We start from the raw sequence: 23,409 nt of genomic DNA on the forward strand, positions 1-23,409 counted from the left end.
ACTCAAGAATGGAAGGTAGCGCGTCTGCCTTGTAAACGTTAGGTCGCCCCACCACGCCGGTTCAATTGTCGTCCAGGGCGAACTTTATGCTAAACAGATAGTGTTCTTTCTCGGAAAGGCTGGCTTTCTCATATCCTGCCCTCTTTCTCTCTTCAATTTTAGGTTTTACCTTCATTGTAATAGTTCCTTCTATCAAACCTCTTGAAAGAGAGAGAGAGGGGGGGGGAGGAAGGGAGAGAGAGAGAAAGGGAATTCAGCTAAAAATGGGCTAAAAATAGTTGTTTGTTGCCCAAGGATGTGGGTAACACCCCCGTACTTGAAGTATCCTGCATGGTTGTGTGGCCTGTGGCACTGGTTTTGGCACCTGTATGGTTTTGTTATATATGGCACTGGTTTTGGTACCTGTATGGTTTTGTTACATATGGCACTGGTTTTGGTACCAGTATGGTTTTGTCACATGTGGCACTGGTTTTGGTACCTGTATGGTTTTGTTACATGTGGCACTGGTTTTGGTACCTGTATGGTTTTGTTACATGTGGTACTGAATGGTGTAAGAGGAATTACAGTGACAAGTGGCTACACACACTGGGTATATCTCTAGAGTAGTTAGTAGGAACAATGATGTTTGACTGTTATATCATAATCATAACACTCAATGGTCTCACTTACAAGTCACCTGGTAACCTATTGAAAACAGAAGTAGGAGGTTGTAAAATGAAAACATAGCTAGAACTTTATTCTTAACGTTTTTATTATTATTGGATACTTGTGTTTTCTTCACCGACTCGAGTTTCGCCGAGTTAATACATAGGATGTCTAATATAAACCTAACAAATAATAGATAGAACTTGCAATCTGGAAAAGATACTAAAACATAGGACTTCTAGCCTGAAAGCGATACTGCTTCTGAAGCTATGTCCACACATCGTCGACGCCGTCGATCGATGCAAGTCACCTGGTAACCTATTGAAAACAGAAGTAGGAGGTTGTAATGAATGAAAACATAGCTAGAACTTTTAACAACACAAAAATGGATTAACCTTTCTTTTCTACCAGGAATAACAGCCGTCATTGCTGACATGACTTTGGTATAAGAGGATAGATTTATATCTTACTGAGGGCCCAGTACCGTTCAATAAATTCCTCCTTGTCCAAATAAATATTATGTTCTGATATATAATTTACTGAGAGCCCAATAACGTTCAATAGATGTCCTCTTTTCCACCTACATGTGTTGGATAATTTTAATCTAAATTTCAAGTACTCGTACTTATGTATCTATTCATAGTTGAAATTTGGTTTACTTCCGCCAGTTTGGCTGGACACTGCTGGTGACGTAAAACCTAGAGGATTCCTATTGTTTTCTGTTTGACCTAAGTAGTATTTCCTACCTCATCAACAAAATAATACTGTAACTGGAGTAATAGTTTGTAAAGACATATTTATATTGCACTGTTTATAATAACATGTATTATTATACTTCTTTGCATAGGCCATACGCCATATAGACCATCAGCTTCTAAATTCGACCATCAACAGAAGCGCTCTTTTATCTGTAACAATCTACGTTAGGGATAATAATAATAATAATAATAATAATAATAATAATAATAGTTGAACAAGTTTGCTAACAAACCAAATGTTTACAAACAGAATTGCTAACAAGGGCAAATATTTTGGGGTAGAAAAATGGACCAACATACATTTCCTTAAACTTCCAGCTGTCACTAACTCCCTACTCACTAGGAGTTAGGAGGTACCTACATAACTTAATTTTCTAGGGACCTTCTCAAAGCTGTAAACTTGATTCACAATCAGGCTAGAGAGATTCAGAGTCGTGCCCCTTCAAAATGAATTAATTTAAAACAAAACATACCAATCAGTCGATCAACTAGATTTCAGGGCCATAAGTGACCCAAATAAAAACACACACGGAACTTTGATGTGGAACACATGATGTAACCAAATTATTTGTATGTTGTAATTCCATTTCAACCTTGTTGTTGAACTTGAAAACCAAAACATTGACCACGATGTGAGTGACCTAGCCTCTGGCCTGTTCATAATTGTACGTAACTCCTAAACATTGGGCAGTACATGAAATATTGAGAGCACTGGGCAAGAACCTCTGTCTATATCTGCTCACATGATGAGAACGTTGAAGATCAACTTGAGAATTTGGTACGTATAGTTCAGAAGTCACGTCAATGGAAAATTGCTAAAAAAAGAGCTGTCACAGATGAACAGTGTTATTATAGGCTATAGGGTTAGGTTAAACACAAAAAGGAGCTTTCTTTTTCATAGTCGTGGCTTCTGAATAGTTAGGTACAAAGAATTTCAGTTGGATGGGTTAGGTTAAACACAAAAAGGAGCTTTCTTTTTCATAGTCGTGGCTTCTGAATAGTTAGGTACAAAGAATTTCAGTTGGATGATAAGCTGATAACGTTCAATCAAAAGGCATACGAATATGAGTGATGTTTGTGTGATTTAAATACAAATGAGATACCCATACCTAGATGTGATGAAATAGTTATTTGCAAACATGAAAATTTCAAAAAACCGATCACTGGATTTAAAGAGGTCTTAACACCTTTTGTTAGACCATGTATTTGTTGTTGATGACTTGATGAAGCTACATATTTGGATTTCACAAGAATTATCCTGCAGGCTTCATCACTATTTTAAAGATGTCTTTCAGTCATACATTGATGATATTACAAATCACATTGAACTGCAGACGTGACTTTTGTTACAGCTTTAATCACAAAAACAAAAGAGATACCCATAACCAGATGTGATGAAATAGTTATTTGCAAACATGAAAATTTCAAAAAAACCGATCACTGGATTTAAAGAGGTCTTAACACCTTTTGTTAGACCATGTATTTGTTGTTGATGACTTGATGAAGCTACATATTTGGATTTTACAAGAATTATCCTGCAGGCTTCATCCATTATTTTAAAGATGTCTTTCAGTCATACATTGATGATATTACAAATCACATTGAACTGCAGACGTGACTTTTGTTACAGCTTTAATCACTTTGCAACAACCTTTAATCACATATGCTAGATAATCTAAATAATTACAGATTACAGCTCCAGCCGATTTCGCCATTTCTTTTTTCAATGGATTGGTGTCGTTAATTTTTTCATTGTATTTCTTAAATCATACATCATTGCTCCCGGGCGGTACATGATCATCTCTCGGGGTATGAAGGTGGATTCCATTCAATATTTAAATAGATTCAACCCATGTCCAAAGACTTGTCAAAATTTCGTCATTTAGGTATTACAATAGCCATTTGTCTTGCACATTTTCCGTTGTTCAAAGCTTTGATTCTGAAAAGCTGATGGTACTGCTAGATAATACATTTCATTCCATTAAAATGGGGATCTTTTTTGACGAAATTACTGTGTGCGGAGTGCAGTTCTTTGTAGACTCTACAAAACGCAAGAGACAAGCCATGTTTACTTCATTCCATTGAAATGGGGATCTTTTTTGACGAAATTACTGTGTGCGGAGTGCAGTTCTTTGTAGACTCTACAAAACGCAAGAGACAAGCCATGTTTACAAGAAGTACCTATCTTGATCCAATGGTAAAAATTAATCTCTAAAAATCAAATTCTCCATCTTCTGTTTCAGCCTTGTCTACCTCTATGTTGTGTCCTGGTGGCATCATTTCATTCCATTGAAATGGGGATCTTTTTTGACGAAATTACTGTGTGCGGAGTGCAGTTCTTTGTAGACTCTACAAAACACGAGAGACAAGCCATGTTTACAAGAAGTATCTTAATCCAATGGTAAAAATTAATCTCTAAAAATCAAATTCTCCATCTTCTGTTTCAGCCTTGTCTACCTCTATGTTGTGTCCTGGTGGCATTCCTAGCGGGTCAGTCCTTGGCTCATAGTGTCCCGACTGCTCAATCCGTCACGTCCTCCATCACACAGAACACCCTTCTGGATGACGTGGACCTTGTTGATGTTGGTACAGATGATTCTTCCCGCGTCAGACGATCTGGTTTGACTGGACTGATCAACAAGAAGTTGCATTTCATCGGTAAGGAGCTACTCGTACAATTCTAGTTTTATCATTATGTACTGTCCACAATTTCATATTCATGTACTTAATGTGAATATTGTAGATCGTTTGTAATAGATGGTACTAATTGGGCTAGATAAAATAAAATCTCTTACTCAATCCGTCACGTCCCCCATCACACAGAACACCCTTCTGGATGACGAAGACCTTGTTGATGTTGGTACAGATGATTCTTCCCGCGTCAGACGATCTGGTTTGACTGGACTGATCAACAAGAAGTTGCATTTCATCGGTAAGGAGCTACTCGTACAATTCTAGTTTTATCATTATGTTCTGTCCACAATTTCATATTCATGTACTTAATGTGAATATTGTAGATCGTTTGTAATAGATGGTACTAATTGGGCTAGATAAAATAAAATCTCTTCTTTACTCACTAAGACCTGTGATTTGTTTTGTTCTTTCAGGTCACCTGTCTGGTTCCAGTTCGGGCAGTTCTTCTCACAGCTCCTCACACAGTGGACATCACGGGCATCATGACGATCATCACCACGTCTATGAGACAGAACATCATGAGTATGGTCTGCCAGTAAGTTGAATATGAGACCCATTTGTATGTGTCGATCGACGAATCTGATCCACCAGCACAATGATGATTTGCATGTACTCTCAAGGAGTGTCTAAACCTACACGACCGGCTGTTGATCGCCGAGGTGAATCTATGTTGTCGAGGCAGCATGGACGGTTAAGTCGACACCGATCGACTATGTGTGGACACACCTTAAGGCCCCTCGGACATTGGAAGCGTAGTCGCTCCATTTTTAGTAGCATGAATTCGAGTTGCCCGACGCTTCGAATGTGTAAGAGGCCTTAGAGCGGACTGTCCAGATTTGTGCTGTACTCTGGAATTCTGTACGCCCGACAGTTAATGGAAAGGCTACTTCAGGAAACCGTGCTTCGTGAAACTGGAGTAAAGTTTAATATCAGAGGTCAATTAGTTTCTGACACCAGAAGGATCGGACGATAATAGAGAGAGAAACAATGAATAGAATTTATTAATCGACTCCTCAAAATAGGACACTAAAGATTAGAAGGAACTAAAGAATATCAAGTAACTTGAATCATGTCAAGTAAAATGAGGACAATCGGTCCCATCTTACAATGGAGCAGTTGCAATCGGGAAAATATTATTAATAAAAGGTCGATTCCTACGTAAAAAGTTGTGAAAAATTCGAATCTGAGGTCAAAACTCCAAAAAAGTAACTTTAAAAGGTCGAAAATTCAATTTTTAATTGCCGTTCCAATGACAAAGTTCAAAGAGTTGTGACGTCAGACTTAACATCAAAATGCGCAGAAACGCTTGCGCACAAACAAACGAAGCGGGAGTCATGAATTATGACGTCATCGCCTACGGGAGCGTATGCCGTGACGTCAAACTTAACGATTTACCTGTATTTTTTAAATCGATTTATCTCGGTATCTAGAAGTCGTAGAAGAAAAAGAAAAATTCCGTTGGTCCTCATTTTTCCCGCTCTATGACTTTGAAACATCACCCAAGTAAGCGCAACTGATCTATTAAACGAAATGAAATAATGTTTTTACCTTCTTCTTCATTTGTGGGTATATGTATGTAGGTACCTACCTACTCGTATGTAGGTAATATGCGTGAATATATTGTTTTGGATAGATTTGACTGCGTAGGTTGCATTATACGAATACTTGACAAGTCCCCTTAACATTGTAACATGTGAAATCAATTACTGATGATTGTGAATGGGAAAACCAGGCCTGGATTCAAATCCCGGCTGTAAAAACTGTTTGAAAAAAACAGCCTTGGAAGGTCGGGCGCCTGCCTTGTAAACGTTAGGCCAGTCTATCATGCTCAGACCGCCTGAAAGATCTAGGTCTGAAGCTTACACTTTCCAAGATAAAAAGGCACTGCACATCGCGCGCTCAAATGAACGTATTTTATTAAACTCTTTTGTTCATTTTTAGTACTTTCCGATTTTGTTATTTCCTGTTTTAGTTTGACGGAAATGACGAACAGGTGATACGACAGAAGCAAAACGGAAAAATTCTATACTTTTTTTCACTAAAGAAGGGAAGTCCGTACTAGCGATCGAATGCACCAAAGGAAAACTTCGATAGTAAAAATAGTAAAATAGATCGTTTGTGATAGAATCGATAGATGGTGCTAATTGGGCTGGATAAAATAATGAAAATTAAATTAAAATCACGTTGCAAGTAAATAATAAATGTAATAATACCTATGTAATATAAATGGTGTTATTCATACAGAATTGTTCTTGTGAATAGAGGAATACTTACATCTTTTGGGGGTTTCCCGTTGATAAAGGATTAAGACTAGGGAGGGACAGGGATGCCTCCAACTCAAACTGACTAATATAGATAATAAAAACCCTGACACCTGCATCCCAATAATAAGCTTTACCTTCATGCTTGAATCATAAAACATTCGACTTTTGGGCCTTTTTTCCATTGCATCTTGGAATTTCTAATATGGTTTGGGGAACATACAGAATTGTTCTTGTGAATAGAGGAATACTTACATCTTTTGGGGGTTTCCTGTAGATAAAGGATTAAGACTGGGGAGGGACAGGGATGCCTCCAACTCAAACTGACTAATATAATAAAAATCCTGACACCTGCATCCCAATAATAAGCTTTACCTTTATGCTTGAATCATAAAACATTGGACTTTTGGGCCTTTTTTCCATTGCATCTTGGAATTTCTAATATGGTTTGGGGACTCTTTTACTTTTTACTATGACTTTGACACAATGACATCGGATGTCAACATCTGACCTTGCAATTGACAAAACTTACTTGGACCTTATGCAATAAATAGATTAACGTCGGGAGTTCGTAGTATTGTAGTATTCAATAACTGAATAGTGAATAAATAATAAAATTAGTTACTATCGGAATATTCCAGAATAAAGTAAAAGTTGTGTTTACCATTCCTATAACTTTTTTTCCGGGTAGACCTTCGATTTAGTTTTGTATTCGTAGCTAGATTTTGGTTGAGTTTTCCCATAATCAATGTAGAGTAAAATTTGGTATTTAGAAAATAAAAAATAATGCACAAACTCTTAGAATCTCAGCAGAAATAAGCAAAATTTTACTTTTAGTCCAAGGAAGTTTAGATAAATTGTGTATACCAACTTAATTAACAAAAATCTTTTAACAAAAGTCATTATTTACCGTTTATCTGGAGAACTAAATTGCCTCTCGATCAATTGTGTCAACAGTCCTACAAATTCTAATTTTCTTACCAAAGATTCCCTCTTTTTCTTGCATGGTTCTTTCAATTTTTCACTCTCTGGACATTGTGGAACCCAAGGTGTTTGGGACATTGAGATTTTCACTAGTGCATTATTTTTTAATATTCTTCTTATTTTCATTTTCTTATGATTTACCTACATGTCTATCTATTTTTCATTATTCCGAACTTTTAGATTTTTCTTTCATTATTCCTATCTTTTAGAATTCGTAGATTTTTCTTTCATTCTTCCTCTCTTTCTTTCTTTCTTTCTTCCTTCCTTCCCTCTTTCCTTCTTCTCTTTCTTTATTTCTTCTTAGCTTTCTTCCTCTTCTTTTTCTAGATCTGTTTATTTCTTTGCTTTCCTTTCCCCTTCTGATCTCGTACAACCTCTTTTACTCTTCGTACTAGTGCATAATATCTATTCTAAAATCGACAAAAACTGAAAAGTTTATCTAAAGCTGTTTTTTCTTCTCTATTTCCTGATTTTATTATAAACTTTTTAAGAAGAATTGAAAGTCATCTTGGGCTGACATTATGTATTTATGACATGGGTTTCAAGTGGGTTATAGACCCAGATACGGGTATTTCTAGCGAGGCAATCTCCAGAACAGTTGGGAATCTCATTTGCCAAGATCCTCTTGTGGTTTCCCAATGTCCTCATTTCTGATTCTACTCAGTGCTTTCTATAAATGACCCACATTTCTTACCCTATTGCTCTAATTAGAGTCTAATCGTTACTAATAAAGACGAACAATTTTTTTGCCTTGCGAAATACTAAAGTCTTGGATAGACATAGCATCGATGACAAAGTTCTTCATAATTCGAGAAATTGAAAAATAAAAAAAAAATGCAAAATTATTAGATCTAGTGAGGAAAGAAAGTAAGTTACATGTATGCTCTGGAAAGTTTTTAAGCTGTGTCCACACATAGTTGACGGCCATCGATCAATGTTGATGGATGGACGGACGTCGACTTTGTGTGGACACAGCTTTAGAACAATTCGAAGCCTAGAGCACCAGAAAACCATCAAAAATACACTTCTTTATTCCCCACTTAGCAGACTAAGTTAACTGCACCCTAGTATTGAAGACGAAACGAGACAAATCACCGGTATTCGATTATAAAAGCAAAATTATTAGATCTAGTAAGGAAAAAAAGTAAGTTACATGTGTGTTCTGGAACGTTTTTAAGCTGTGTCCACACATAGTTGACGGCCGTCGATCGACCATCGATCGATGTTGATGGATGGACGGACGTCGACTTTGTGTGGACACAGCTTTAGAACAATTCGGAGCCTAGAGCACCAAAAAACCATCAAAAACACACTTCTTTATTCCCCACTTAGCAGACTAAGTTAACTGCACCCTAGTATTGAAGACGAAACGAGACAAATCACCGGTATTCGATTATGTGAAACAAAAATGGTTGAACCAATGAGATTGTGAGATTTCGCTTTGTGGAGCAAGTGTTTACTTCGAAAGCGGAATCTGGTTCAGCCAACAACAAAAAAAGTCACATAATTGAATACGATACGTCTCGTATCGTCAGTTACGTGTGTCGTCAATCACGTGTCACGTAGCGTTAGTAACGTCTCTCGTTAGTCACGTGTCACGTACCGTTAGTCACGTGTCTTGTCTGCATCCCTACACCTTCCCCGTTGGCCCCCGGCACGTTTTCAGGTTTCGGCTCATCGGCCTACGCCTCCTTTTCTTGTTACCTTTAACTTTTCTACATTATTTGTTAAGTCACTGTTTAAGTTTACTTTTATCCCATCATTAGAATTATCAAAAATAGTTACTTATCTATACTTTACTTATGCTATCACTATCATCCTAGGTATCACACAGTTGGACATTAGTGTCACACACTCATTGAACATTTGCTCAGATTAGTTTATAGTTAAGGTTGTTTTATTTATAATTATTTATTGTTATTTTGTTCTTCTTTGACTTTCCTTACAAACTTGGGTCTATCCACTTCTTTTACTATTTATCAGACTTTTTTCTTGCTTTCTATTCTTCTATCTTTATCTACCTACTTTGGTGCTCTTTGTTTAACTTTCTTTTTCGTGGCTCTTCCTTCTATGTCTATAAGATTACCTACGTTCTACCTACCTACTTTTCTTCTTTATCTTTTTTCTTCTTCTTCCTCTCTTTCTTTCTTTTCTACCTCTGTTTCGCCTATCCACTATTCCTCAACCTCTCTTTATTTCTTCTATTATTTCTCTTTGTTCTTTCTAGTTTTTCTTTCGGATGTTTCTTCCACTTCCTTTTCTTTTTGAAGGTCAAAGGAAGAAAGTAGCCTACTAGTAGGTAGATATAAGTTAATCTTTATTGTAATGAACTAGTTTATAAATCCACAACATTTAGACATGTACTTTTACCTATTCTTCCGTAGGTGCTTAGAAAGTTAATTATAATTATGTCCATTAATCTTTTGTAAGTATAATTTCCCATGTAAATTTTACTTCTTAAAAAAATATACGAGCAGGTAAATGTTGGAAGTAAGAGAACCACGGCAAAGAAAAAATATACAAAGGTTTTCGAATCTTCGATAGTTTGGGAAACATAAGTTAGGTGAATTTGTAGATAGAAGCAAACGGAAAAGATTGTAAATAAATAAATGAAAATTATTTATTATGATAATTTCAACTGTTGTTATTTCCTTTCAGACTGTCTTTGTTTGTTTGTTCCGCAATCACAGTTGCTCTGATTTTTATGAAATTTGGCATACTAAATGTGTTGGTCACATTAGATGATTAGTTTTCGGGGCCCATCAGGCCTCTAAGGATCTAACAGGGGACCTTTTTGGTAATGAGTTCTAATGATTCACAGGACAACTGATTGAGGCTTCCAATGGCAAAATGTGAAACAAAAATGGTTGAACCAATGAGATTGTGAGATTTCGCTTTGTGGAGCAAGTGTTTACTTCGAAAGCGGAATCTAGTTCAGCAAACAACAAAAAAAAGTCACATAATTGAATACGATACGTCTCGCATTGTCAGTTACGTGTGTCGTCAATCACGTGTCACGTACCGTTAGTAACGTCTCTCGTTAGTCACGTGTCTTGTCTGCATAGTCACGTGTCTTGTCTGCATCCCTACACCTTCCCCGTTGGCCCCCGGCACGTTTTCAGGTTTCGGCTCATCGGCCTACGCCTCCGCCCAGGCCAGTCATTCCTCAAGTCACGCCCACGACCTCACCCACCATGAAGCCCCCCACCATTACGTTGCACCCTCTTACTCTGCACCTGCCCCCACCTATACTTCTCCCAGTGGAGGGGCGGCTTTCCCCTACCCCCCCGCCGGAGTGTCGGACTTTGACTATGGCAGCAACTATGGAGCTAAAGTCACGCGGGGAGGACAAGGTTTCGTTCTCGGAATGACTGGCTTTCTCCTATTCTGTCTTCCTTCTCTATGGGACGATAAGACCTTGGCAAGGTTGTTACAGTTCCCTCTATCCAACCAATGTTTTCAATCCAGGTATCTTTCCACCTCTTATTCTCTCTCCTTCTCTCTCTCTCTCCCTCTCTCTCTCACCTCTCAAACTTATGGGTAGAATTTTCTCGATAGCATGTGCTCTAAAAATAAACAACCATACCTCCTATCTAGAATCTACTCGAATAAATAAATATAAATATGACGTCAATGAATGACTCGCGATGAAATATATATTTGAGAAAGATCGACAGCTGATAACAGCCGTGCTGTCAAATCAAATCAGATTGGATCATATCATCAGCAATGGCACTCGAGGTATAATGTGATTTGTCCAGAATTCTAAATCAATAAAGCCTACCATAATAGATAACATCTAAAGTTCAACATGCTTAAAGTTTGGTAAATTGCTACAGAAACATATGTACATATTGTAGATGTAGATACCTACCCTAACAACATCGATGGCTGGGTGATTTTTGGACTTACCCAACCAAAAATGTTATTAGGGTAGGTACCCTTTAAAAGTACATTAGAACCTCGATTATTTCAACTAATTTGGAGCAAGGGTAGTTAAAATAATTGAAATTCCGTATAAAACAATAGAAAAGGGGGCAAAATTTAGATACAACAGAAGAACAAAATGGTTAATAAATACCCTATTTTGAACTGATTTTGGTGTTGAAATAATAGAGAGTTGAAATAATGGAGGTTGAAATAATCGAGGTTCTACTGTATGTACTTACAAAACAATGTTGCTCGTGCTTGTAACGGATGCCATGTCGCAAGATTTCCTGGTTTACAAGTGAGGTTGTCAAATTGTGTCTCTGGAAAAGAGAAATTTTCAGGTAAACGCTGAAGGTGTCCTGTTCACACATAATCAAACGGCCATCGATCGATGTCGACTGAATCATCCACACTGCCTCAACAACATATTAGATTCAATTCGTCGCGTTGCGTCGATAGATGTCCTGTTCACACATAGTCAAACGGCCATCGATCGATGTCGACTGAATCATCCACACTGCCTCAACAACATATTAGATTCAATTCGTCGCGTTGCGTCGATAGATGTTGGTCGACGGCCGGTCAACTATATTTGGACAGACCTTGAGAAATCGAAATGAGTTCTAAATATTAACTCGAAAATTTTCCATCTAAGTCCGGGCATTATTCTCTCCTGTTCACACATAATCAAACGGCCATCGATCGATGTCGACTGAATCATCCACACTGCCTCAAATAGATTCAATTCGTCGCGTTGCGTCGATAGATGTTGGTCGACGGCCGATCGACTATATTTGGACAGACCTTGAGAAATCGAAATGAGTTCTAAATATTAACTCGAAAATTTTCCATCTAAGTCCGGGCATTATTCTCTGGGGACCCCGTACAAATCCTTTTTCTATAGTTCACAAAACTATTAGGTACTTTTATATACAGGGTGGATTACTTACGTCAAACATGGACATCTTGTGGAACTTATCAGACACTATGAGGACCCTGTACATGAGCTTAGGTTGTGTCAGGGGTATAAACAAAGCCTTGACGAAGGTGAAGTTGACGGTGTCCGGGGGTTGAAAGTAGGATTCAAGCCTGAATCGGATCTGGGATTCCAGATGAACGTAGGCGACCGTTGTCATGGTAACATTTGTGTTGTATCTTGACTAGAATGAGAATCAGAAAATGAGTTCAGAAAATGAAGAGATTTAATAGAGGGAGGGACCCCGTACAAATCCTTTTTCTATAGTTCACAAAACTATTAGGTACTTTATATACAGGGTGGATCACTTACGTCAAACATGGACATCTTGTGGAACTTATCGGATACTATGAGGACCCTGTACATGAGCTTGGGTTGTGTCAGGGGTATAAACAAAGCCTTGACGAAGGTGAAGTTGACAGTGTCCGGGGGTTGAAAGTAGGATTCAAGCCTGAATCGGATCTGGGATTCCAGATGACCGTACGCCACCGTTGTCATGGTAACATTTGTGTTGTATCTTGACTAGAATGAGAATCAGAAAATGAGTTCAGAAAATGAAGAGATTTAATAGAGGGAACTGTACCAGAGGACTTAACGTCCTGAAATCGAAGAGAGAAGGAGGACAGGATAAGAGAAAGCCAGCCGTTCCGAGAACGAACCTTATCTCTTTAGGATAAAGTTCACCTATATCAGAGGACTTAACATCCTGAAATCGAAGAGAGAAGGAGGACAGGATAAGAGAAAGCCAGCCGTTCCGAGAACGAACCTTATCTCTTTAGGATAAAGTTCACCCCGGGTGGGAATCGAACAATCGACCCAGCGCTAAAAAGTAGTGCTTTATTTAGACTGCCAGCTTGGAACAAGTTTTACCATTATGCCAACAGTTTAATAGAGCACCTCTTTATTAATTGATGCTCTGGAAGGACCTTTATTTAAATAAATTATACCTCAAACAGAATTCAAAGCCAAACTAAACAATTTTTTTTAAATCAACTGCAATGGGACTCGAACCCACCAACCTTCACAGTAGCGAGACACTTACCCAGTCTTCGGCGTGAGGTGTGTTGGTAAACATGCGTGATGCAATGGTTTCGGTAGTACAATCTTCGATGGGCGCAACTATTTTCTGGTTCTCTGGATCCTCTAGCCATTTGGCAAGAAACTCACTCGAATTCACATAGGACGCTACACTTTCACTCGATGGATCAGGAGTGTCAGGTTCTGGTGGCAGAAAGAAGCATTTCAGATGGGAAAAACAAGCGAGGATCACAACAGTGAAAGATAAAAAGGCACTGCACATCGCGCGCTCAAATGAACGTATTTTATTAAACTCTTTTGTTCATTTTTAGTACTTTCCGATTTTGTTATTTCCTGTTTTAGTTTGACGGAAATGACGAACAGGTGATACGACAGAAGCAAAACGGAAAAGTTCTATACTTTTTTTACTAAAGAAGGGAAGTCCGTACTAGCGATCGAATGCACCAAAGGAAAACTTCGATAGTAAAAATAGTAAAATACGACTACAAGCTGCACTGAGACGGATTGACTTGTTATGACTAATTCTTCATTAGTAATTACCTGATTACCCTACTCCATTCAAAGGCTCTATTATAACACCTAATTGTCCTAAATTGATGTTATGGCCTTTCCGTAGTGTCATTCTAAACTTGTTTGACCATAGCTCTCGTGTTCCATTGTTATTTTTAAACTGAAGGAGCAGAATTCAAAATTAATTGGGGACTGATGATTTTTCTTCTTTTAAAAATGGATAAAGCTAGATGAGGGATGAGGATCATAATAGACAATAGGAGCTTGTTATCATAGAAATCAAATGTCACAAAAAGATGGTCATCACAGCATTACAAGACACTAGGCTTTCTATTGTTTTAATGTTTTCTTTTGGCTTGCTCTCATTTCTTTTGTGTCGAAAATGTACTTCAATTCAAACATGTACATTAGTTTCCTTTGTCTTCCCCCCCCCTCCCCCTGATGTGTGTAGAAGTCAAAAAATGTTTTAGGCAAACATGAAACTTGGTCTTGTTTTTGAAGCATGACCCAATCCAAATATTGACCATGTCTCCAAAGTACTTGAATTTATAACAAAATCAATCAGTGCTTCATAATAATAATAATGCTTCATAATAATCATAATTATTGTCTTCTTGCTTATTCCGTCTACAAAATTACAATCTCTGGATCATGGCGTTATTCAGCTGATAGGATCATACCTACGACTATTTTCAGGGTAAATAGGCACCAAAAACTGCCAATGCTCACACATTATTCCGTCTACAAAATTACAATCTGGATCATGGCGTTATTCAGCTAATAGGATCATACCTACGACTATTTTCAGGGTAAATAGGCACCAAAAACTGCCAATGCTCACACAATGCAACCACAAGTGGTATTATGACTGATGAACATACCTCCACAGATGTTCTCCACAACTACATATTATGCGATACATAGTTATAAAAACAATATACCCACCTAATACTCCAGTATTCACAGCTGTTTGGTTTCAGGAAAATTAATCAGGATCAAAATATAATGCGATACATAGTTATAAAAACAATATACCCACCTAATACTCCAGTATTCACAGCTGTTTGGTTTCAGGAAAATTAATCAGGATCAACTTGGTGTAGACTTTAGTTCGAGCTCCCTAGTCCCTATAGCTCAGTTTGTTTTCAGTAGAACTGTTACCCATACATATCGATTGCGAGATTACAAATCAGCTAACAGGTGGTGAAACACAAGGTGAGTGGCTGGATGCCAAGTTTTCCCAAGAGACCCTTTGACTGTAGCGCATTTTTCGGACTTTTCGGCCCCCTTGACATTTCCCTGAAACTAGAACCAGGGACCTACTCCTGAAAGAACTTTTCAATTAGAAATTTTGCACGATAATATAACTTTTTCCGAGTGAGAAGTCCTTTCAGGAATAGATCCCAGGGCCTTGGCTCCTTAACACTTAAAGGACCGCGTTTGAAACCCATTTTTGTCCCGTGGGACCAAAAAAATTTCCCCAAGAGACTATATCCGAAGCCGAACGTGTGTAGTAATACTAGTCATAGTAAGTCTAGGTTTAAGGGTTCTTCAAGACTTCAAGTATTTAAATTTAAGCCAGCAGCCAGAAACCGTATGTTTAAAATTTATCATTTTCTTTTTATATTCCGTTAGCTGTCGTTTTAATTAGCATTTTAGCATTTCCTAGTGTTTTATCTTGGGGTTTGAGTTGTCTTAACAGTTCTTTTCTGTATTTCATTCTTATGCTTTTCTTCTTCTTCTTCTTCTTCTTCTTCTTCTTCCTCTCTTTCTTTCTTTTCTACCTCTGTTTCGCCTATCCACTATTCCTCAACCTCTCTTTATTTCTTCTATTATTTCTCTTTGTTCTTTCTAGTTTTTCTTTCGGATGTTTCTTCCCCTTTCTTTTCTCTTTGAAGGTCAAAGGAAGAAAGTAGCCTACTAGTAGGTAGATATAAGTTAATCTTTATTGTAATGAACTAGTTTATAAATCCACAACATTTAGACATGATTGTACTTTTACCTATTCTTCCGTAGGTCCTTAGAAAGTTAATTATAATTATGTCCATTAATCTTTTGTAAGTATAATTTCCCATGTAAATTCTACTTCTTAAAAAAAAATATACGAACAGGTAAGTGTTAAAAGTAAGAAAACGACGGCAAAGAAAAAATATGGTACATAGGTTTTCGAATTTTCGATAGTCTGGGAAACATAAGCTAGGTAAATTTGTAGATAGAAGCAAACGGAAAAGATTGTAAATAAATAAATGAAAATTATTTATTATAATAATTTCAACTGTTGTTATTTCCTTAGATAAAAAAATGAAAATTAAATTGAAGTCACGTTGTAAGTAAATAATAAAAAAATGTAATAATACCTATGTAATATAAATGGTGTTATACATACAGAATTGTTCTCATGAATAGAGGAATACTTACATCTTTTGGGGGTTTCCTGTTGATAAAGGATTAAGACTAGGGAGGTACAGGGATGCCTCCAACTCAAACTGACTAATATAATAAAAATCCTGACACCTGCATCCCAATAATGAGCTTTACCTTCATGCTTGAATCATAAAACATTCGACTTTTGGGCCTTTTTTCCATTGCATCTTGGAATTTCTAATATGGTTTGGGGATACCTACTCTTTTGACCACTGAATGCGTTCTGGCACAAATTCACCGACACCTTGCTTTATCTTGAATGTTGCATTTGCTGCATCTACTCACTTCACATGCTCATTTTCACCCCTGTTTTCTAGTACAACGAGGAAAGATAGTTTTAGACCAAGGATTCTTTGGAAAGAAACAAGACGATACGCCTGAATTGATGAAACTTTACCAGCTGCCACTAGACTTTACTGACGATACCGGACGAAAAACGACCAGTGACGGTAAAATAAATGGTGAATCATAAAGGTTACCTGGAGTAAATTTGTGTACAGATTGTTGTAGAAGATCGTTTGTGATAGAATCGATAGATGGTGCTAATTGGGCTGGATAAAATAATGAAAATTAAATTAAAATCACGTTGCAAGTAAATAATAAATGTAATAATACCTATGTAATATAAATGGTGTTATTCATACAGAATTGTTCTTGTGAATAGAGGAATACTTACATCTTTTGGGGGTTTCCTGTAGATAAAGGATTAAGACTGGGGAGGGACAGGGATGCCTCCAACTCAAACTGACTAATATAGATAATAAAAACCCTGACACCTGCATCCCAATAATAAGCTTTACCTTCATGCTTGAATCATAAAACATTCGACTTTTGGGCCTTTTTTCCATTGCATCTTGGAATTTCTAATATGGTTTGGGGACTCTTTTACTTTTTACTATGACTTTGACACAATGACATCGGATTTCAACATCTGACCTTGCAATTGACAAAACTTACTTGGACCTTATGCAATAAATAGATTAACGTCGGGAGTTCGTAGTATCGTAGTGTTCAATAACTGAATAGTTAATAAATAATAAAATATCGGAATATTCCAGAATAAAGTAAAAGTTGTGTTTACCATTCCTATAATTTTTTTTTCCGGGTAGACCTTCGATTTAGTTTTGTATTCGTAGCTAGATTTTGGTTGAGTTTTCCCATAAACAATGTAGAGTAAAATTTAGTATTTAGAAAATAAAAAATAATGCACAAACTCTTAGAATCTCAGCAGAAATAAGCAACATTTTACTTTTAGTCTAAGGAAGTTTAGATAAATTGTGTATACCAACTTAATTAACAATAATCTTTTAACAAAGGTCATTATTTACCGTTTATTTGAAGAACTAAATTGCCTCTCGATCAATTGTGTCAACAGTCCTACAAATTCTAATTTTCTTACCAAAGATTCCCTCTTTTTCTTGCATGGTGAAGTTTAGATAAATTGTGTATACCAACTTAATTAACAAAAATCTTTTAACAAAGGTTTATCTGAAGTTTATCTGAAGAACTAAATTGCCTCTCGATCATTTGTGTCAACAGTCCTACAAATTCTAATTTTCTTACCAAAGATTCCCTTTTTTTCTTGCATGGTTCTTTCAATTTTTCACTCTCTGGACATTGTGGAACCCAAGGTGTTTGGGACATTGAGATTTTCACTAGTGCATGGCTGGCTTCCTCCTATTCTGTTTTTCTTCTCTCTTCGACTTTGGAACTATAAGACCTTAGCAGTTACAGTTCAGTCTATCAAACCTTTTCAAAAAATAATAATAACTTCTTAACGTTTTTTAATGTTTCTTTCTTATTTCACAGGTGTAAGACGAGACTCACCACCAAAAACAAGAAAAACACCAAAACTAGCTATACAAAATCTTAATGAAGGACTGAAATTTACAAAATAACTGATTCTTTTAAAAGTAGGTATTTAGTAGATTTAAAAACAAATCTTGGTTACCAATTTATATTTAAGAACAAATGCCTCATTCGGACTGTAGACTTTTACAAGACTCCCTTTGCAATGAAGTCATGGCTCTTTCATGGCTGAGCAATATTTTGTACGAACGCCTGGTATTGTTTCTAATTATGCAATGTGCGAAACATGAGCACCTAGATTTTATACTCACTAGGCTTATGAGTACCTAGTACCTACCTAGTCCCTTTGTGTCAATCTGAACAGGGTATCATTATTATTATTCTTATTTTGAATAGGTAGGTTCTTGTACTTTGTTTAGTAGACGGTCTAATTAGGGCATTTGGTTCATCATTTCACATTAGTATTGTAAGATGTTATGTACATAGTCATTGAATATTGCACTTTTCACTCAAATATCAAGTCATTATTCAATTCCATGGTAAATTGTGATTATTATTTATCACAGAATTTTTTAAAAACTTTTTAAGAAGAATTGAAAGTCATCTTGGGCTGACCATATGTATTTATGACACGGGTTTCAAGTGGGTTATAGACCCAGATACGGGTATTTCTAGCGAGACAATCTCCAGAACAGTTGGGAATCTCATTTGCCAAGATCCTCTTGTGGTTTCCCAATGTCCTCATTTCTGATTCTACTCAGTGCTTTCTGTAAATGGCCCACATTTCTGACCCTATTGCTCTAATCGCTACTAATGAAGACGAACATTTTTTTGCCTAGCGAAATACTAAAGTCTTGGATAGACATAGCATCGATGACAAAGTTCTTCATAATTCGAGAAATTGAAAAAAAAAAAAAAAATGCAAAATTATTAGATCTAGTAAGGAAAGAAAGTAAGTTACATGTTCTGGAACGTTTTTAAGCTGTGTCCATAATAGGTAATTAGTTTTTAAGTTCTTATCTATGTAGATATTTTCTAGTTGTGTTTACCTTCTTTCTGTCTCTAACTCTGTATTGACAATGTAAGATACCAATTTGGTTTGTATTTACAATATATAAAATTTACAAAAATTTACATAGTTGACGGCCGTCCATCGACCATCGATCGATGTTGATGGATGGACGGACGTCGACTTTGTGTGGACACAGCTTTAGAACAATTCGGTGCCTAGAGCACCAGAAAACCATCAAAAACACACTTCTTTATTCCCCACTTAGCAGACTAAGTTAACTGCACCCTAGTATTGAAGACGAAACGAGACAAATCACAGATATAATTTATTTAAATAAAGGTCCAGCTTTCCAGAGCATCAATAAATAAAGAGGTGCTCTATTAAACTGTTGGCATAATGGTAAAACTTGTTCCAAGCTGGCAGTCTAAATAAAGCACTACTTTTTAGCGCTGTGTGAAACAAAACATGGCTGAACCAATGAGATTGTGAGATTTCGCTTTGGGGAGCAAGTGTTTACTTCGAAAGCGGAATCTAGTTCAGCAAACAACAAAAAAAAAGTCACATAATTATTGAATACGATACGTCTCGCACTGTCAGTTACGTGTGTCGTCAATCACGTGTCACGTACCGTTAGTAACGTCTCTCGTTAGTCACGTGTCTTGTCTGCATCCCTACACCTTCCCCGTTGGCCCCCGGCACGTTTTCAGGTTTCGGCTCATCGGCCTACGCCTCCGCCCAGGCCAGTCATTCCTCCAGTCACGCCCACGACCTCACCCACCATGAAGCCCCCCACCATTACGTTGCACCCTCTTACTCTGCACCTGCCCCCACCTATACTTCTCCCAGTGGAGGGGCGGCTTTCCCCTACCCCCCCGCCGGAGTGTCGGACTTTGACTATGGCAGCAACTATGGAGCTAAGGTCACGCGGGCAGTATCCTCCGGCGCTCGCGGCCAGGGCAATTCTCGTAAGTCTTCGTCCACTTTCTTCTCTTTTTTTTTTCTTTTTTTCTTCTTCTTCTTGTTTACTTTTTCTACATTATTTGTTAAGTCACTGTTTAAATTTACTTTTATCCAATCATTAGAATTATCAAAAATGGTTACTTATCTATACTTTACTTATGCTATCACTATCATCCTAGGTATCACAGTTGGACATTAGTGTCACACACTCATTGAACATTTGCTCAGATTAGTTTATAGTGTTAAGGTTGTTTTATTTATAATTATTTATTGTTATTTTGTTCTCCTTTGACTTTCCTTACAAACTTGGGTGATGACAAAGTTCTTCCCAGGGCAATGCTCGTAAGTCAGATTGCGTCATAAGGCCATCAAATGCCAAGTTCCCTTCGTAATAATCGGGTAAAGGCTTGTCTACAGTCCCATGTTGAATTTATGTGGGTCCTTGATACTATACATAGGTATATCTGGCTTTGAATGTCAACATGAGACTGTAGACCTCTCGTAAGTCAGATTGCGTCATAAGGCCATCAAATGCCAAGGTCCCTTTGTAATAATCGGGTAAAGGCTTAGTCTACAGTCCCATGTTGAATTTATGTGGGTCCTTGATACTATACATAGGTATATCTGGCTTTGAATGTCAACATGAGACTGTAGACCAAGGGGTAAGTCCGTAAGACGTTCAGAATCCTTTCTACATCTACATCTCCTTCAGGAAGCGAGAAATAATTTTGTTGACTGTATCATGTCAATCTTACCACATATCACATCAACAACAATATTGTCAAACAAAAACAACAATTCACAGATTACTCGTAAATCACAGTTTTGCACATTGAATTTTATATGCATTTGCATTTTGCATCTTGTGAAATTCCTCTTCTCCTACTGTGAATTTGGTTATCCAATGAGGGTATATTTAGATAAATAGCACTGATGATATTTAGGTATGTCTAGTACTTTATTTGGTTCTTATGGTCCGTAAGACGTTCAGAATCCTTTCTACATCTCCTTCAGGGAGCGAGAAATAATTTTGTTGACTGAATCATGTCAATCTTACCACATATCACATCAACAACAATATTGTCAAACAAAAGCAACAATTCACAGATTGCTCGTAAATCACAGTTTTGCACATTGAATTTTATATGCATTTGCATTTTGCATCTTGTGAAATTCCTCTTCTCCCATTGTGAATTTGGTTATCCAATCAGGGTATATTTAGATAAATAGCACTGATGATATTTAGGTATGTCTAGTACTTTATTTGGTTCTTATAAATAATGTTTTACGTTGGAAGATTATTTTTATTACTAGTTCATTATTAGGTACCGAAATTCCACTATCTTAGTATGAATGTATGAATCCTACACATTTTGTTTTTAAAGAGGTGTCTGCGGAAGAACAGATCTAGCGTGAAAGAAAGTGATGAAATCATTTAAGGAAGAATTTTATTTCATAACTTTATAAAATGAGTAAGATTCGTCTAATCTAGATTCCGGATCTTCATTAAAAAACCAGATAGAGCATCCTCGCGCCTAGTCAAGGGGTGGGGGAGGACGAGTTATAGGTTTCACTTGAAAAGTCAAATCAAGGGCTATAACTTAACTGGTAAGTAATGTGCCGCTGATAGGTACTCAATAGTCCCAATTTACCAAGTCCCAAAGTTACTGAGACTTAATAGTCTCGATCTATTGGTCCGAATGATACCAATACTTAATAGTCCCAAGGACAAGGAACAATCATTTGACCATAATGTTCGTCACATCCCTTTTCCTTCTCCCATAAGGTCCGAACGTAACCACCTCCGCTGTGCTTGGAATTTTGTAGAACAGAGTGGAGAACACTTCCATAAAGTTACCCTTCTTCCTGAGCCATTCATCGTGAGTGAACACCTGGAAAACGAACAAAAAAAAACTAATTTGATTTACGAAAGTGAGTTTTGCTAGGTTGAGGGTTCGATTTCCGCCCGGGGCGGATTTTATCATAAACAGACAAAAATTCTTAATAACTTGACATATCAGAATAAGCACTTTAAAAGGGCTTTATTTTTAAATCCATCACCTCATACGTTATCTACCTTTCATCGTTAATCCCAATTATGTCACTTTCTAGCGCATTACTAGATTACTCACAATACCTACTAGACTGCATGACACCCTCTGTACTATCACAATATTGGTTCCCATGTTCTTCCAGCGCTGATAACCAATATGATTAGAACTCGCCATTCAGCCGACATCAACAAACCATTCACTTTACTTGAAGACAGACACGAAGCGTGCACCATGATGTACCATGCGGCTGGCTTTTTCGTATTCTGTCTTCCTTCTCTAAGGGACGATAAGACCTTGGCAAGGTTGTTACAGTTCCCTCTATCCAACCAATGTTTTCAATCCAGGTATCTTTCCACCTCTTATTCTCTGTGGTTCAATTAAATATTTGAACAATCAGGTTGTAAGTTCTCTAGCTTTTTGTAGTTCCGTAATGTAAAGTCAAGTGATAGTCACACCAGATTTTTTTCCCCTCTCAACAAGGGCAATAAAATAGCAAACGTGAACTAACCCAATATGTACGTATCTTATCCTCACTTCCAAAATGAAAGTATGCAATTTGGTAGGTTCATGAAATATGTAAGAATAGACCTCAAACTGATTGACTTGTACAAGAAACAGTATGGAGAGCATAGTATAGTCAAAGTGTACCATCGGAATAAGAAGCACTACGCCACCAAGGAGCCGCTGGTCCATTACGAAATCCTGGTGGTGGCGGAGGCCTTCTATGGTGTGCCCATGGCGGATGTAAGTAAAGAGAAATTAGTACGTTTTGTTTTGTTATTATTTTTTTTTTTTTAAGAAATAGAAAGGTATTCATTTATAATTTCAAGTTTTCTGATAATTCAAAACCTTTTTACCTATTTAGAAAAATCTGGCCACTCTTACCCGATAAAATCCTTATCACACTCTTTGCTTCCCGCTCAGATTCTTCAACTTCAAAAATCTCAACTTGCTTGCATGATCGTTTCTGATACTGGCAGATTCTCCGACACGTATCCTTTATCACTTCTAATTCTAATCATACTATACGTCAAACCTAATCATAGCGTGGGCTTCCCGCTCAGATTCTTCAACTTCAAAAATCTCAACTTGCTTGCATGATTGTTTCTGATACTAGCAGATTCTCCGACACGTATCCTTTATCACTTCTAATTCTAATCATACTATACGTCAAACCTAATCATAGCGTGGTGAACAGACTAAGGAGTTCTCTTATCAGTTTCCTCCATCGATTGATTGAGATTATTGATAAAGCTGACACATTGTCGGGTATTGAAGGAACTTCCTTACCGCTAGACGTTCAAACATGCTTGGTCCTATGGAATCCTAAAGTTTTGTTCACACACAGTCGACG

General features: G+C 37.2%; 2 protein-coding genes across 2 annotated transcripts; one reads left to right on the forward strand and one right to left on the reverse strand.

Annotated features, from left to right (window-relative positions):
• Positions 1-3,850: 3,850 nt before the first annotated feature.
• LOC113469689 lies at positions 3,851-11,111 on the forward strand (the record flags this gene model as incomplete). Its single annotated transcript, XM_026827557.1, is given in 5 exon segments — positions 3,851-3,939; positions 4,214-4,349; positions 4,511-4,628; positions 10,465-10,695; positions 11,020-11,111. Coding segments are annotated over 5 exon segments (666 nt in total), but the record flags the coding sequence as incomplete, so codon positions are not given.
• A 175-nt stretch (positions 11,112-11,286) lies between these two features.
• Positions 11,287-13,622, reverse strand: LOC103514875. Its single transcript, XM_026827560.1, has 4 exons — positions 13,291-13,622; positions 12,561-12,770; positions 11,499-11,592; positions 11,287-11,318 (listed from the first exon to the last, which is right to left on the reverse strand). The coding sequence occupies exons 1-4, from the start codon at positions 13,546-13,548 to the stop codon at positions 11,287-11,289; spliced, it is 594 nt and encodes a 197-aa protein (XP_026683361.1). The 5' UTR covers positions 13,549-13,622.
• Positions 13,623-23,409: the final 9,787 nt, after the last annotated feature.

Source organism: Diaphorina citri, unplaced genomic scaffold (assembly GCF_000475195.1).
Source record: "Diaphorina citri unplaced genomic scaffold, Diaci psyllid genome assembly version 1.1 scaffold46, whole genome shotgun sequence".
Classification (NCBI taxonomy): domain Eukaryota; kingdom Metazoa; phylum Arthropoda; class Insecta; order Hemiptera; family Psyllidae; genus Diaphorina; species Diaphorina citri.